This window comes from Perca fluviatilis, chromosome 18 (genome assembly GCF_010015445.1).
Source record: "Perca fluviatilis chromosome 18, GENO_Pfluv_1.0, whole genome shotgun sequence".
NCBI classification, from domain to species: domain Eukaryota; kingdom Metazoa; phylum Chordata; class Actinopteri; order Perciformes; family Percidae; genus Perca; species Perca fluviatilis.
This window is the reverse complement of record NC_053129.1, coordinates 28129537-28147459: the sequence shown is the minus strand read 5'-3', so window position 1 is coordinate 28147459 and position 17923 is coordinate 28129537. Positions and strand designations below refer to the sequence as shown.

Genomic DNA, 17923 nt, shown 5'->3' with positions numbered 1-17923 from the left:
TGTTACCTTCTGTGCAAACTCAGGATTCCCTGAGAGTTTGCTGAGGTGCATGAACTCCAGATGCAGCGTGCCGTACTCTGCCAGGATGCTGCTGCCGCCTGAGGCCCAGGGCCAGTTTCTACCAATACCACTGGACAAAGATAGAAAGAGGAGACAGAGGTTTCTGTTTAGAACACAGGACAACAAAGAGACTGAAGCACGGGGCCGCACCGTGTTTGACACTTTGGCAGTTTCGGAGATGATCTGACATCTTTTTAGCTACAAGCACTCCCATCTCAACTTATTTTTTTATTGTGAAATTTTTGTATTAACTCGTACTAATAATACCCACAAGTGCTTTGTTAGCAAAGACACAAGAATACAGAATTAGTCACGTAAGGAAAGCAATTCATGTGCAAACAGAAAACCGGCTTGTCTCGATATTAAGCCACAGCTGAAAAGAGGCGATAAGTCCTCAAAAAGTCAGCTCAAGCCTCTCAGTGACTCAGCAGTAATACTTTTTGTGAAGGCTACTAAAATGTTACCGCAATGTACACGTTATTTTAGAAATCCGTCTCTTGCTTTAGTGACATTTACAAACAGTCTCAAAATGGATACCGACTACTGACACTAAAAGCTATCTTCACACTCCATCTGTCATATTTTCGGTTCATTTGTTTAGTTGGTTTCACACACTTGACTTTGGCAGCACTTTATATCCTTGCCGGGGTCTCGAGGTCAGTCAATCAGAGCTTAGGGACCCCACCCTCTCCCCCGACGTTGCCTGTAGTGACGATGAAGTTGACTCGACTCTCAGGCCATATGTGAGAGTTATCAACCTCTGGCATGCTTGACAAGGACAGAAGACTTAGCAACACTGTGTGTGTGTGTGTGTGTGTGTGTGTGTGTGTGTGTGTGTGTGTGTGTGTGTGTGTGTAGATCATTAGAGCCACTGACAGATCACTTCCAGACTAAGGACTGATGACTCTGGTGGCGATGCTTCAAGTAACTACTCATGAATACATATTAACAATTCACTACGCTGTGACACGCACGCACACACACACACACACACACACACACACACACACACACACACACACACACACACACACACACACACACACACACACACACACGGAAGTGTGCACTACAACAACTCCACATGGACATGTGGACATGAGCTGCACACTCATGTGAGACATCCAAAAAATAAGAAAAAAAAGGAGGAGGAGGAGGAGAAAGAGTGTGAATTGGGAGAAGTGCCATGCACACATATTGCTTCAAAGAGGTGGATGAACATACTAATTATCCTCCCTTCAACTCATCACGCTGCACAAGCCATAATTTGTTTCCCATTACACCATGGATTTAATCAAGTCAACCAGACACAGAGAGGACCACCGCAGCATCAGGCAGCGAGCAGAGATCAGGGTCAGAGAACATAATATGGTGAAGAAAGATCCCGTCACTGTAGGGTAGACCTGATTAAGTTGGGAGCTGTGTGTTTGTTAGCTTTAACCTGATGCAGACATATTCAAGTCTATGATTACCTGCACAAAAAGTTGAATGTATTGTTAAATCCAAAATATACAGTGTGTTTTAGAGTTCCAGCTACAACATTAGTCCTTTATCTCCACAACACTCTCCACTTCCCCTCATTCAACTTGTAGGCTTGATCTGTCTATCCATCTCTTTCAATCGTTTTATAAACCCTGTAATGAACAATAAATCCCTTCTCTTGGATAGAGTGAAGGTAAACACACACCTTTCCAACTCCCTCGCCAATCCCCCAAAGCCCCGCTGTGAGACAAACTAAATCCCTGTTAAGGAGAACAAAATAAAAAGACAGCAGGGAGAAGCTGCTGCATAAACCAAACAGACACAAACCAACGAGGGGCAGATATAAAGTAAAATACGGATAGATGAGGGTGTGTTTGGAATATCATTAATCTGGCCAGGGTGTCTGCATGTTTCTGAAAGAGAACTAAGACTACTTGAGATCTGAAATGCCAGCTGGAACTTAATTAGAAAAAGAAGTTTTAAAAACCAGAGCTGTCAAAACCCAGTCTACTTGTTTGATCACAGCTATTGAAGTTTTTAAATAACTTGGGCAAAATACGACACTGGGAATTTACGTAAAGCAATAAAATGCCGTAACTTTTCAAAGAAATAAGATGAATAAAAGTTGCTTTCATGAACAATAAAATGCACCGTTGATGGATTCAAAACAGTGAGGCATTTTGTCGCAACAGTCTTACTTTGTCTGTCATGACCAGTAGCTTAAGGTGGCTAATGTTAGCGAACGTTAGATAGATATCGCTCCACATCTGACATTATGAAGCTGTTTCAATAGCTACCGAGGGGCATTCATGCCGGTTTTCGGATGGAAACTTGTTGTTGCAGTCACTTCCCGTACTGGGATTGGAAACTGGCATTCATCCACTGGAATCTAGCACAATAAGACATGTATTACTCCATATTATGGGAGTCAGCTGTTGTGTTTGACTACTGATGCAGATGTCCTGGGTGGCCCAGTTTCCAGAGCACTGTTAACAACTAGCACGCTCTACATTTTCTCACGAGATGTAGCGAGAGTTATTACAAGCTCTGAGCTATTAAAACACAGTTTGGTTTATGACCTCTCCTTGCACTACAGACTCTACTGCAATATTTTTAAAAATACCGCACAGGTGTTTAAGGTTTGAGCATATATCCTTACAGAAGCCTCAACTGACATTCATCCTAATTTTGAATTAACTATCTAGCAATGATATCCACTTAGTTTTGTGGCCTCAGTCGGCTTCATTTTCACAGCCAGGGGTATGAAGTGAAGATTTGTATCAAAAGTTGGCTGAATAAAAAGTCTCAGTTTGTTGAATTCTGTTCACTAACAGGAGGCAGAGCGGTGTCTCTCTCTTTGTCATCCTGCTTTACAGTAGTTATGTAACGCAGCACACTGTAAAACGATCAGTAATTCTCTTTGCAAAAGTTAATTAAATGTTATGGTGACCTAGAACTAGAGGACTTTTTTTTTTTTTTTAAAGATTATGCAAAGCTTAGACTGATGTTTCAAAGCTGGTATTGAACTTTTTTTTATAAATCAAGAGCTCAGGCAGTATCAGCCACCTCTGATAGCACAGATATGATGCTGTTTGTTTGGCTAATAGAAGCTCATGCCCATAGATTTTAATCAATTTGCTTTGTCCACGTTTCATCTGGTTTCGTAACTATAATCATGAAGATGTGAAATCAGGCCAGTCACAGTTAAAAGAATGATGTTTTTGGTTTAGTATTGCCTTTCTTTTGAACATTCAAGGCTATCACACACTACAGTTTGTTTAAAGGTCCCATGACATGGTGCTCTTTGGATGCTTTTATATAGACCTTAGTGGTTCCCTAATACTGTATCTGAAGTCTCTTTTATATAGACCTTAGTGATCCCCTAATACTGTATCTGAAGTCTCTTTTATATAGACCTTAGTGGTCCACTAATACTGTATCTGAAGTCTCTTTTATATAGACCTTAGTGGTCCCCTAATACTGTATCTGAAGTCTCTTTCCCGAAATTCGGCCTTGACCAACTGCCACTTTGCTCGTTTGAAAGCCATGATGTCTCTCTCTCATGGGTTGGCCAAATTCTCTGGGCGGACAAAGCAGAGAAAGGGGAGGTAACCTTGCTCCTTATGACCTCATAAGGAGAAGATTCCAGATCGGCCCATCTGAGCTTTCATTTTCTCAAAGACAGAGCAGGATACCCAGGGCTCGGTTTACACCTATCACCATTTCTAGCCACTGGGGGACCATAGGCAGGCTGGGGGAACTCATATTAATGTTAAAAAAAACTCAAAGTGAAATTTTCATGCCATGGGACCTTTAAAAGGAGCATTTGGGTACAATTTCCATTAAAAAAGCCCAGCAGAAGATGTTCTTCCTGAGGACCCTGAAGCGCAATGGGCTCCCTCAGGAACTCCTGACGCGCTTTTATCGCTGCACAATTGAGAGCACCCTGACATACTGCTGCACCATGTGGCACTCCAGCTTCACAGCAGCAGAAAGAAAAGGACCTGCAGCGGGTTGTCAAGACGGCTGATAGAATAATTGGCTCCCCCCTACCAAACCTGAGTGAACTATACTCAAGCAGTCTTCTCACACGGGCCACAAACATCTGGCAGGACACCTCACACCCCAGACACTCCCTGTTCACCGGCCTCCCCTCAGGCAGACTGAGAACTCCCAGCACACGCACAAATAGACTCCGGAACAGCTTCTTCCCCAGAGCTGTGAACATATTACAAAAATCATACACGCATCCACACATAAAAAATAAAATGAATAAATAAAAATACACACATCTCTTACTCCCTCTTACCCCCTCAGTGCAATCGGACTCTGTGCAATAACTGCTGTGTTTACTGTTTTAGCTGTTTTATCTATTTATTGAGAATGTGTTAGTGTATGTGCATATGTGTATGTGTATATATATATATATATATATATATGTGTATATATATTTTTATCTTCTTACTCTGTATATATATGTATGTATGTATGTATGTATGTATGTATGTATGTATGTGCGTATTTATGTATATGGATGTGTATATCTTTATCTTTTTACTCTATGCTATTATTTGGAGAGAATTGCTCCAACAGAATTTCGTTGTATCACATAAAATGACAATAAAGATCTATCTATCTATCTATCTTAATCTCAGCAAGGACAAAAAATGCTTAAAAAGCTCAGGAAAGTGGAAATTTCTCTGAGCTTTTAAAAGGACTTCAACAACGCCATGGCAACTGGAAAAACAAAGCTAACTCCATACGCTGAGCAAGATGATAAATGGACCTTGTTCTTTCAATTACTGTTTCCGAGGTCAAGAATGAAGTCCAATTTCCACGATGAAACAAGTTTTAGAAGCTACCAAACACTAGCTAAGATCTTACGTGGGATCAAACTGCAGATGCAAGGTAGTTGACCAAGTTGTTTTAAAGAAACCTACAGTACAAACATCCTGGGGCTTCTAAGAGACATCTGAGAAATGAACGTTTCTTATACTTATCTCTGTCACAGCTGGACTGTTCATGAATGCAGTTTAAAGAGCACTTCAACAACCTATATCGTGGGAATGTCTGTAAAGATAATCTGACATCGTGTTCTCTGCCATGCTGTTTAGTCACGAAACAACAAAAAGGGCTCAAAGGGTCTGTGCAACAAATATGGATCCAAAGTCTTGACCTAGAAAAAACTGGGTCGTTACAGATAGATGCCACTTTGAATTATGCGGGTTCGCATCGGAGGACATATTCCAGTCCTCTTTAGGGTCAATCTGGTTTATCCTTTTGGGGGTGTCTAATCTTCTTATTATTCAACCTCTCACACCCGTAGCCATTTTCCTGGCCAGCTGTGAAATGACAAATCCTAGCCTGCTAGTTTTATACCCTGCAGTCCATTCAGCAGCGCCAACAGCAGTAATTTTAATTCGGTGGTGCCAAGCAGTAACCTGGAAAAAAAGAAAAGGCATTCCATCTCCATAAATTAGCATGTCACGCCAGGAAGCGCCCTCTCATGCTCCTCTATGTTCGGAGGACTCCTTCAATTCATTTGTACTCTGTATCTGGATGAAGTCTATATTTCCGCCCAGTTTTTTGTGTCTGTCCTCCTCCTCCTCCTCCTCCTCCTCATCTATGCCATGACCTCTGTTTCCATCCTGCTTTTCTTCCCTCAATATCTCTTCCTCCCTTGTCTTAAAATCTATTGTACTTCTTCTCCAGGCGCAAAGAAAATGTGAATTGCGATAGATTCACAGTTAGCAACTTAATTAGAGGCCTTAAATCATGGCTGCCTTCCACTGCCTGAGGTTACTGCCGAGGAGAGCTGCACTGAAAGCAAGTGTGTGCGTTTGTGTTTGCTTTTAAAAAAAAAAATCTCTGGATACCCTAAATGCCAGACTTTTCTTGCCAGTTGTTAAAAAGAGCCTCAGGGTAGTGAGACAGTGTTACTACCAACACTGTGATTGTGTATCTGCTGTATGTACAGGTGTGTACTCATAACTGTGGCCATGGTAAGAACACCTATAAGGGTTCCTCCCTTTGTCCATTGGGTAAAGAGCCCTAGAACCAGTGTTAGGCGCCTGACACACCCTAAAAATAATTATAACTTAACCTGAAAATGAAGGCCGCGAAACTTTTCTTAAAAAAAAAAAAAAAAAAAAAAGAAAAATAACACTCAAACTCGCCCCGATACAATATACCGCCCGTCTTTAATAGTTCATCTGTGATATCATGACTACTGTTGTATATGTCAGCTGATAAGAAACAAGAAATAGCAGCACAAATGCAAAAGATACATTTGTAGTAATTCAGAAACCGTGTCGCCATTACATTTTCGACCAGAGAGTGCTGCCAGGTTAATTTTTTTAAATTTCAGTTTTTAAAAACCAAATTTTAGGGGATCTTTATAAAAGATATGTGATATTTTTTAGTTAAAAAGTAAAAATATTGTTCATAAATATGAGTTGATACATTGATTTTTATCTAAAATATTTATATTGGTAGCGCCTCAAAAATCCAGTATTGGTTGGGTTCTATAAACGCATTAATTATTTAAACCCCCTCTTTGTTTTACAGCTTGTTCTAAATTCAGTCCCATTAGTCTAACATGACCTAACCTGAACCCATCAACCAGCACAAACAGAATCAGACCACAGTAGTTAACACAGTTCTGCTGAAAACTGCCAAAACACCATTAAGTGCCCTAAGAAGCAATTTTGTCCCTTAGGACGACACAACACTGCTCCTCTGCAATACATTCTACCATTACGTGTTTTTGCTGTAGACAACACTGTCTCGGGTGATAAAACATACATCTGGTAACAGGTATAACAGGTTATCTGTTTGTTTACAAGACTTGTGCCACTGGCATATTGGAAGTGAGACCACACTACCAAAGAAAGAAACCGTCAGAGTAGAATTTCATTAGATTTCTGGATTTTAATCATTTCATTCCACATTTCACGACTTCTCCTGCTGCCATGCTGACGACACTCAATTCTACTTTTACTACTTATTCTACTGTTGCAGCTCTAGATGAAGATCCAAACCAGCTGCCTTAAATGTTAATACGCTGCCATTGATCTTTACTAAGCACAGCTAGTTCATTTTCCTATCACATCTAGAAAAAAAGGCTCCATGACAGAGTGCTACTTCACAGGGTCACCCAGTGTGACAACCTCTCTAAGCTGTACTAATAGAGCCATTCTCCATCTAGGCCTATTAATCAAACTCTAGGACCCCAAGAGCTAAGGATTGATTGCTTCAGCATCAGAGCCTGTAGCTGAAGGAGTAATTCTGTCCCAAACTGATATTTCTTTCTATGGAGATAAAAAAAAGGGCAGAGTTCGCTTTAACTTTGCAGCGTCATTTAGATGATGACATTGTTTTTTTATCAGTCATCTGGCTGGAAAGCAGACACTTTCTTTGAGTGGATGTGATGGTGGACAGCTAACTTAAAGATATATACGGTGTATATATCTATATATGTATATATGTAGCTCTTTAATTCTCTGTGAGAGTAAAGTCTGAATAAACACCTAACATTTTAAAACTTTCTTTGCCATTGGTGATTTGAAGCAAAAGTATTTTGTAAGCATGGCATTTGCAAATTACATTTTAGCGTTTTTCAAAGCTTTTTTTGTCAATTAGTGAAACAAAATTTGATGTGTGTGTATGTGTGCGTGGGATACAACGATCACCATGATGCCTGTAGAGAGGAATGAACAGTTCATTTCAGGGCGGAGCACGGATCCAGATACCTCAACACAACCCAAAACACACACAGACACACACTCACACAATGCCTCATCCCATTAAGGCCAGTCAGTATGCAGTGCAGTGGGAGTGATTTGCAAGAGCTTTATCAGTCTGAATGTTAATAGAAGAGCTATGGGACATACTGGCCGAAGCAGATAACGACTGGGTAACTAGTGTGTGTGTGTGTGTGTGTGTGTGTGTTTGTGTGAAAAAGTGAGCGAGAAAGAAAGCGTCAGAGGAAATAGGCGAAGCAGTTAGTTTGTAAAGTACTGCTGTGGCTTCCATTGTTAAACCACAGCAACTTAATGTTGTAGGAAGCCACATATCGACATACAGTATGGATACAGACAGAGCATCTGTTAAGGGATTTTCATTATGGCTCTGTTTCATACGATCTTTTGATTACTTCATACACTAAGTTGGAGCAAATACATAAGATCAAAATTGTTGTTATTTACACGTGATAATGTTATGGGATAAATGGTTCAACTGTGCTGAAATGCATCCAATGAAATGGATATGACACATTTGTTACATCCCCCAATTATTACTCGACTTTGCCAAAACTTTTTCCTTTCCTGGCTTAGTGTATCATTATTCAATAACTTAAAGGCAAGTGACATTTTTCACAGAGCAGAAAAACGTGAGGTTTTCCCAGAGTAAAAACAAACCTATGCAGCATTTAGTTCTCTAATATTAGTTGTCAATTACCTGTTAATGCCTGTGTTTTGATTTAATACCAATGAAGTACATTTAAAACCGCTAACAATGTTCAGAACTTTTTCTAATCCAAACTTTTTCATCTAGACCACAACATCTTTTGACTGAATGTACTGAATTAAATATTTCCTCACCAACGGTTGCATACTTAATAAATGTTCTACTTCCACAAGTCTCTGATGAACGTTTGAAAATCATTAAGTCATGAAGGAATAAAAGGAGAGTAGAAAAAAAACACACAACAACCAAACAGGAGAGTTTTCTCTAATAGTGTTCATTCAACAGAATATTTCACTGGAAGAGTCATCTTGACTCAGAGAAGCTATTTTTTTTTTTTGCCTTTGTAGTTCTTTTACTCGAATGATCAAAGCTGAATTCAGGGACAAATGTTCCTAAGTCTATCTGGCTGCAGTGCCACCAGATTTGCTATGTTGGGGCCGGAGTCTGTGGCAGATCAAAACGGAAAAATCAATCAGATCTTAGCAACATTTTCTGCTCAGTTAGTGGGAATCAATGGGTTTATTCACAGAGAGAGAGAAACATAGGGGGGGCTTAAGAGACCAGGGCCAGCCTCTGGCAAGTGCTCTAATTCAGCCTTATTTTGACTATGAATGCTGCTCATGGTACAATGGTGTCTTAAAGCACCTGAAACATAGGCTTCAGACTGCTCAAAATAAGGTTATAAGGCTTATCCTGAACCTACCCATGAGATTATCATTTTGAGACTATTGGGTGGTTAAAAGTAGAAGATCAAGTCTCTCAGATTCACCTGTGCATGGTACATAGGACTGTCCCCAAATATTTAATCAATTATTTTAACAGAATGAGAGATGTTCACAGCTACTCCCCCAGGGGGCAGCTCTACTGATTTTGTGCCTCCTAGAGTTAAGAGTAATTTAGGTAAGGAGTCCTTTTTGTATGTAGCAACAAGCCTGTGGAACAGGTTGCCAGGAAATCTAAAGATGGTCAGAAGTTTAGGAGGTTTTAAGCAGGCACTGAAAAAAATGGCTCAGATGCCAATCTTAATATTTTTTTATTTTTATTTATTTGATTTATTACTGTATTGTCTTGATCGGTCTATTTAATATATGTATGGATGTGATGATTGATGCATGATCTGCTGCCACTTGCTCTGACCTCCAGTGATTTAACTTTTCGCCTTGCTGCAGTGATGTACAGGTGTACCTTAGGACCCCGTGACATCACAGCTGGGCGTGGGTACAGGTGAAACAGGGCGCATTTCCGATCACACCAGTGATGTTAGCTGTGGTCAGAGGTGAAACTTCATCTTGACACCTAAATCTGGTGTTACATTACTCCGATAGCCATTTAAAGAACCAGACGTCATAACTCAAAACCTATTGAAGCAGTCTGCACTTATTTAGTAGCGGCCTTCAATACAAAGTTTTAATCTTTAGAAATAAACTAAAAACATGTGACAACATTCTCCTTTTGTTGAACTTGGGTATAAGGAAGAACAAAAAGTAAATAAGACAGTAAATTCCTCTTGTTCTCTGAAATTAAAACCCAGCAACAGAGAAAAAAAACCAGGTTTACTTGGTGTAGAAACGACGACAAGTTTTAAACTGTGGCCTTGTTTTTTTGCCGCTTTTCTTCTTTTTATTTTTTTTAAGATAGCTACAGGGCAGAGCGATAAAAAACTGCAGAGAGGGAATAAAGAGAACAAGGCCATGGAGAGGAGTGTACAGAACCTACAGCATGATGTCCTGAAACTGAAGGAGATACTGGGTCACTCAAGGCAAGATGGATGGACCGAGGAAGGACGGAGAGGGAACACAGGAGAGTGGGATGTGAAAAAGAAAGCTTTCTGACAAATGAAGGAGAAGAAAGGAATTGAGAGTAAAACAGAGAGAGAAAGAGAGAGAGGGGGGGGGGAATAGGGATGAAGGAAGAGATGATAATTGGGCCTCATTTGCAAGTGAGCCTGTGTGTGTTTTACAGATTTACTCTGCTACAATCTGGGTCAAGGTTGTGTAGGCAGTCTAACAGCTCCGAAGTACACTGCTTCAAAAGCACTTCACTGATGGTTCTTCTCAACTACCCATTTATGACAACTTTTGATGTGTTTCTATCGGTCTCTCCCTCCATCTCTGTCTAACCGGCACCAACCGAATAAAATGTATTCAAACAGGGAGACTTTGAAGAGATGTAAAGAGTTGTGTTTTCCCACAACATTTGATTTCTGAGCTGTGTTTTGATCTCATTAAAGCTAGAGTGTGTAGTTTCTGTCTCCCCCCATGAGGAATTCTAAGTAACGAAAACAAAACTGTCGGCGCGTCCACATGATACAAGCCTTCCGTGATTGTAGTTACTTGTGGACAAGGAGGACACGGAGGATTAAAAAGAAAAACACGGAGTCTTCAGAAGAGGCCATTATCTTCACTCGAGTTTCTGCGCACGAACACAATCTTCTGAAGACAGCCAGACTGAGAAATACAGAGAGAGAGAGAGAGAGAGAGAGAGAGAGAGAGAGAGTTGTGTGGAGCTGATAGTTTTAATTAGCGCTGTAGCAACTCATTTGGCAACGGCTTGAATGTAACGGACGTTCATTAATATCAAAAAGTTATGCAAAGCTTTAAGCTGGAAACCGTTTTCATATTAATTATTAACACAGCAATCCAAATGATATTGTCTACTTGTATTCTTTTAAGTCTGAATCCCCCTCATTTCCTTGAAATTAGCATTCTGATGATAATTGGAGGTTTGTGATGTAAAGCACTATGAGCTGGGAGCGTGTGATGTTGGTAGCCAGCTGTAGGCTATAGGCACAGCAGGGAAGTCATTCCCATAACAACAGCCGAAGCCAATGAAATAACTACAATAAACAATGAAGCCTAATTAGCAATGGCATAAAGGGGTCACCGCGGGTACACTGAGAACACCTGTTAAATGCCTAATGGACGTTCGTTTTATTATATATATATTGTATATATATGTATATATATATATATATATATATATATATATATATATATATATATATATATATATGTCACAAAAATAATAATAAAAAAAAAGAAAAAAAAGAGCGTCAATCTCCTCCCAGATTGGACCAATTAGAGCAGTGATGGGAAACGGATACGCTCTAAGGAGATGAAATATGCCAATATAATAAAAAAAAAACTAAAGGACATTGACTCTACTACCTCACACAAATTCAATAGCTCACAATGCACAAATCACATAAATAAAGACAAACGGTTATCATATAAACTACTACACAGATATATATATATTCACTCACAATTATTTTTATTAAACCATATTTTAACAAAATTCATCCCTGAATGAATGACACCTTGTTATAAGAACTGGTCAAACAGCAACTCACTGGACATGCAAACAGTACAGTGTAATGTAATGAGATACTCTATATTTAAAGCATGTGGACTCAAACCAACTTTTCATTACTTATGACTTGCAGTCCTAAACATTCCTTGGTCATATTGGACTCCCCTGATTTGCATGTGCAGAGATGCATGCGTAACCGCCAATTTAGGCAAAAGCTTGACGGGTCTAAATTTATGCTCCTACAAAGTCATTTCCAGGAATCAGTACGTGTAATTGAAAAACATGCATTTAAACAGATGACTGGTTGGTATTATGTGTACATGTCACATACAAGAAGAACATTTTCAGCTAGAAATACTTTAGCAGTTTAAGTTCCCTGCTCAGTGTTGCATTAGCATTAACTGTGGTGCTGGGCGTGTGTTACTGTAATGTGTGTGTGTGTGTGTGTTGTGTGTGTGTGTGTGTGTGTGTGTGTGTGTGTGTGTGTGTGTGCTTCTAAGCTATCATAGCTCAGTCATGCAGGTAAAGTCATCATCACCAGCAATCTGCTCAGGCCTCTAGGGGATGATGCATGCGTATACACATGTGAACGCACACACACATGTGAACACGCACACACGTGAACACACGCGCGCGCGCACGCACACACACACACACACTCTCCCTGGGGTGTTTCTCAGGAGGAGGACAAGAGGGTGTACAGAGTCCATTCACCCATATAGACACAACGAAAATGAAATTTGTCACAGCACGTTAATCGTCATGACAACCTGCCTTTTAATTAAGGTCTGACAAACAGCAGTGTTGTGTCTCTCTCTGGGGAAAGACTGATAAAAAGAAAATGGAAGCAGGAAAAAGTGCTCTTCTCATCACTTGTGACTGACAAAGGCTGTGGAGGATGGCAGACCGATAAATGTTCCCTATAATAGTGATATTGTGTCACATGTGTACTCGTTAAATATAGATAGGGTATGGTTTAGTTCAAGCAACTAAAACTACTCAGTTAAGGTCAGGAAATGGTTAAAACACAGCAGTGACTGATGTATATCAGTCTATCTGTTGATAAAAAGCTGAATTAAGTTTAATGAAGTTACTGCGATGTTATCCAAGTAGGTAACATGGACAGTGGAAGTAGGTTTAGTTTTTTTTCTCAACATTTTATTTCCTTTTATCTACTTCAATGCACCACTTCCAAAGCGAGGTTTTCATCACATATAGTAGCTTCACATTTTGGCACTTTAATGCCAAATTACAGTAGATACAAATCCAAGTTCGTCAACATGTAAGACACTCCGAAGAATACTATGTATGCACTGCAGTGTGGATCAATTCCACGAGAAATAAATCCTCAGAATCAATAATCAGAATCAGAATACTTTACTGATCCCCTCAGGGAAATTATTTAGTTTGCAGTTGCTCACAGTCACATTCAAGGTAAAATAAGAGTAAGAAAAGAGCAAGTGTATAAAGTAAATAAAGTGCTATCCAATAAGAAATAAATAAAAACCTTAAGTAGAAGTAAGTGAGATTAGGTTAAAAAAGATTGTTTTAAATGGATTGTACAAATTCTATTGTAAAATCAGACTGAATCTTATCCAGCTGTATCAAAAAGGACAATCTGGCTTTATATCTCTGTCATTAACTTGCGTGTGTTTCTGCACGTCTGTGTGTAGCAGTCCAACCCAGCGGCAGCCCCCTTGACAGGCTGTCACAACGCATTTATAATGGCCGACTCTGGCCTATAACCTTGTCAGCGTATTTAGAAACTTTCGGTTTGTCTTTTGAGTGGTAGTTGAGTTTTCGAGCCAGTTCTTGGCATGTCGTCCTGGATGAGAAACCAAACAACTCCTGTCAGACAAGCACGCTCCGTCATGTAAAACTAAAACATCTCAGCTCCGTGTGTGTGTGAGAGGAACAGAGAGGAGCTTGTGTTCGCCCGGCTCACATCGAGCCTCAGACCACAGATCTCTTTTAAGTATCAAAACCATAAAAACAGACCTGCTGCTTCAAATACCACCAGAGTAAAAGAGGGTGTGTTTGTGTATGTGTGTGAGAGAGAGCAAAGGGAGAGACTCTTGCTCTGCTTCCTCTGTCACTCAAATATGCGTATGCGTGTGTGTGTGTGTGTGTGTGTGTGTGTGTGTGTGTGTGTGTGTGTGTGTGTGTGTGTGTGTGTGTGTGTTCTACCTCTTGAGGTTAAGCAGAGCCCAGGGAATGCCGGTGGGCGTTTTGAAGGCTGGCAGCAGCTTTTCACCCAGCTCCACCGCCTTTTTACGGTACACCTGAGAAAGAAAGAAAGAAAGAAAGAAAGAAAGACAGCATCTCATTAAAATAGGTTTCTCTCCCCCATTTTCTTGACCAACACACTGACAAGTTAGTGATCTTGAAAATCACTAACCACAGCACGCATTTTTAGTATTTTTTACACGGGCAACCACATTCAGTATCAGACCCATTACTCAAGAATAGTGTGGTTGTTATTCCACTATCTACAGCGTTTTAGTATTACTGAGGGAAGCCATGGGATTGGAACTGTTATAGGGCTACAACTATGGATTATCTGCATTATGGATTAACCTGCCGATTATTTTCTCGCTTAATAGACTCCTTGATTGTTCAATTTCTCACAGCCCAAGGTGATGTGTTTAGATGGCTTGTTTTATTCACCCAAGAGTCCAAAAAACCCAAAGTCCACCCCCCCTCCCCCTCCCAAGTTCAGTTTACTATCATATAGGACAAAGAAAAGAAATCAAATTTTCACATCTAAGAAGCTGGAAGCAACATTTGGCAATGCTAATTGAAAATAAAAAAAAATATTTTGATTAATATATTATCCAAATAATTGCTGATTATTTTGACTACACGTCTAATTTAAGGTCTAAATTGTTATCAACTGCTGCGATAATTATAATCCTGCATGCATTTTCCACGTCTGTTGTTCTGGAACTAAACAAAAGTGACAAACTCATCTCAAAAGTGAAACGTTTTGATACAATTATGAATTTTGCAGTTATGTACACAGTGCAAGAAAACAGGAAATTCAAGCATTTTCTTTAAAATGTATACACATTTCTTCCCCTTGAATACCTATCAGCTACTGAATTCTCTTCCCTGGTCCAAGCTTTTGTGTTCGCATATCTGACGGGACAGCTTTGTATCAGTTCTAGCTGAGGGGTTATGGTGTCTCTTAGGGTGTCTGATTTTGTTGGCTGTAACGATGAAGTACTTCCATATTTGGCTTATGGCATGAGTTTAGTCAAGCAGTTGGGATAGAATGGGATTTGGCCCAAGGCGTGGTGGACAGTTTGACACCGTTGCCAAGGCTTCGGCGGCTTGACTGGCGCTGCTGCTGCTGCGAGCGTGACGTTTGTTTTTCTGTTTACTACTGCAATCCACATGGCATTTATTTTTTAAATCCCTGACCCTTGATGTAGAGCAGGAGTGCTCCTGTGGCACGGATTTATTCCACCAGAAATGGCAAAAACACCGTAAACCTGAAAGGTCGGAATTTGGAATAAAAATGGTCAAACCTGCGAATTAAACACAAACAGCCTGTCGTACACAACAGCCATATAAGATGAACGCTAAGTACTAAACACTATCTAACAGGGCCTCCTTTAGGAATTTTTTTAGCAGTGGGGGCAGGTCCGATAAGAATTTAAGCCCCGCCCCCACCAGACCGGAAAACAACTCTCCACTGACTTGTATTGCATGAAGGTGCCTCCTCGTCAATTCCGTCTGCTAGAAAACAACAGAAAAATGCCTAAAAGCTGCTGTGTGGTGATATACACTACCAACGATGTAAATAACCCATAACTTAAGTATTCATAAGCTGCCGACCAGAAAAACTGAGCTTTTACGAACACAAAAGTGGATACAGACGTGAGGAATCGGCAGGAAGAATAGGGAGACTGTGGGATCCTGACCCTAATTTTACTTTTTGCCTAATGTTATGTGTACAGCAAGCAGAAAGTCAAATATCCAAATGTCAGTTTAAGGCTAACTATATATCTGTAAGTTAAGCTTAAAAGGTGCAGTAGGTAAGCCTTATAAAACTAACTCTGTCATATACAGTCTATGGTACAAGCATGAAGTCGTCTCCACTGTTATCATTCCTCCATCACTTTCCTTCAGTGTAGTAATACCTCTCATACACAGACAGAGGTGGTACAGTAACATACACTATATCAGCAAGCTGGCAGTTCAATTCAATTGTATTTATAGTATAAATTCATAACAAGAGTTATCTCAAGACACTTTACATATAGAGTAGGTCTAGACCACACTCTCAGGGAACAGTTCTGTTCCCTGAGGATCTACCACTCAGCAGGGTGTGAGAGACGGGGGGAAGAAGGGGAGGAAAAGGTACTCGAGAGGGTACTTGTCAAAACAAAATGGCAATGCAACAGCTTTTCCTTCAAAAGTCAGAGGCAGGAAAAGGTTACTGTGAGTCGGACGATGAAGAGAGGCAACGGGAACGTGATATTCATGTGGAATGAGGATACGTGTCAGAATGACGAGATTAAACTAGGGCTGCTCCCTCTTAGTCGATTAGTCGATTAATCGGTCGTTTTGGTCTTAGTCAACTTAGATTTCTTTAGTCGATTAGTCATGTTTGATGCTTTTTTTCATACTGAATGACTTATTTCCAAGAAACGTACGAGCACATCTCTGGTAAACACAAGAATTAAAGTGGTGCTTTTGCATGAACTCAGATTTACAGATCTGTCGATTAAATCAACTAATCGATTAGTCGATACAATTGAGTCCGTGTTAGTCGACTAAGAATTTTTTCAATCGAGCACATCAGATTAAACATCAGATCATTGTTTGGGGGAGATCAAGTTTAAAATGCCCATATGTTTCAGATGCCAGGAGTGTTTTCTATGGACTTTGGAAACACACACACACAAACACACAAGTTTCTTATATCTTCATGTTTCAAAACGTATTTATTTGAAATATATTATTTGAAAAGGACTTACAAGATATAATATTTTCAAGCTAAGATTTGTGGTGACACTGTTGACACCAAATTACCCCAGTTTATTTGTTTGTGTGTTTGCGTGTGTGTGTTTGTGTGTGTGTGTGTGTGTGTGTGTGTGTGTGTGTGTGTGTGTGTGTGTTTCGGCCGGCACTGTGGGAGCAGGATTGTGTCGTAACAAGGCATGGAATCCAAGTGATTAATGCCTTTAATAATGGCAGGAGCACACTAAGGGGCAAAATAAAAACACTCCCAGGGAAGCACAGAAGAATAAATGAAACACACCCTGTGTCCAAGGCCATCAAGCAGTCTGCCAACAAGCTTTTTTTAATAAGCAAGTGAATTATACACACACACGCACATGAAGCTTGTGGCGGATGGCATTAGTAAAAACTGATGTTAATAATCACATTCATCCATCAGGAAAATGTTGTGTTTTTATTTCTAGGTAACCTGATAAATCATTATTTGGATTATCGGCATTGGTAAGTCCCTTCTTTGGAGCCACCAGCTGACTGTTTTGACTGCCAAAATGTTCACAGAGACTAAGAAAATCTGCATGACTATTATTTTAATAAGTAATGTACCTCTGAGTACGTGTCATGTTGTGATAAGGATAGGAAGAGGTTTCATAATAGGTGAACTGATAAAGAGAAGTAAAGAATTTTGAGTGCGAGGCAATTAATGATCAAAGTACAATCTTATACTGTTCAAGGGTTTCACTGGAATACTGCTGAGGTGATTTGATCTGCAGGCTTTGAATGTGTGACACGTGTTGCCACTAAAAGAGGGATCACTTTCTCCCCAAACTAATTAAAAACACATTTCCCTTTTTCTCTAAATTGGTCTCTGACTCTTACGGGATGCAAACTAGGATGAGTGTTGCCACCTCAAGCTTTTTTCCCATCCACGTAACTTAAAAGGTCCCATGGCAAAATTTCACTTTATGAGTTTTTTTTAACATTAATATGAGTTCCCCCAGCCTGCCTATGGTCTCCCAATGGCTAGAAATGGTGATAGGTGTAAACCGAGCCCTGGGTATCCTGCTCTGCCTTTGAGAAAATGAAAGCTCAGATGGGCCGATCAGGAATCTTCTCCTTATGAGGTCATAAGGAG

The 17923-nt window shown here is 40.0% G+C and overlaps 1 protein-coding gene across 1 annotated transcript in view; it reads right to left on the bottom strand.

Moving 5' to 3' along the window:
• Positions 1–17923, bottom strand: part of man1a1 (mannosidase, alpha, class 1A, member 1) — a 161224-nt gene that overhangs the window by 15161 nt on the left and 128140 nt on the right. The window contains exons 5-6 of the mRNA XM_039781595.1: positions 14011–14105; positions 7–130 (exon numbers count right to left, since the gene is read on the bottom strand). Of these exons, the coding sequence (XP_039637529.1) occupies positions 7–130; positions 14011–14105 (219 nt within the window). The remainder of the gene's footprint in view (positions 1–6; positions 131–14010; positions 14106–17923) is intronic.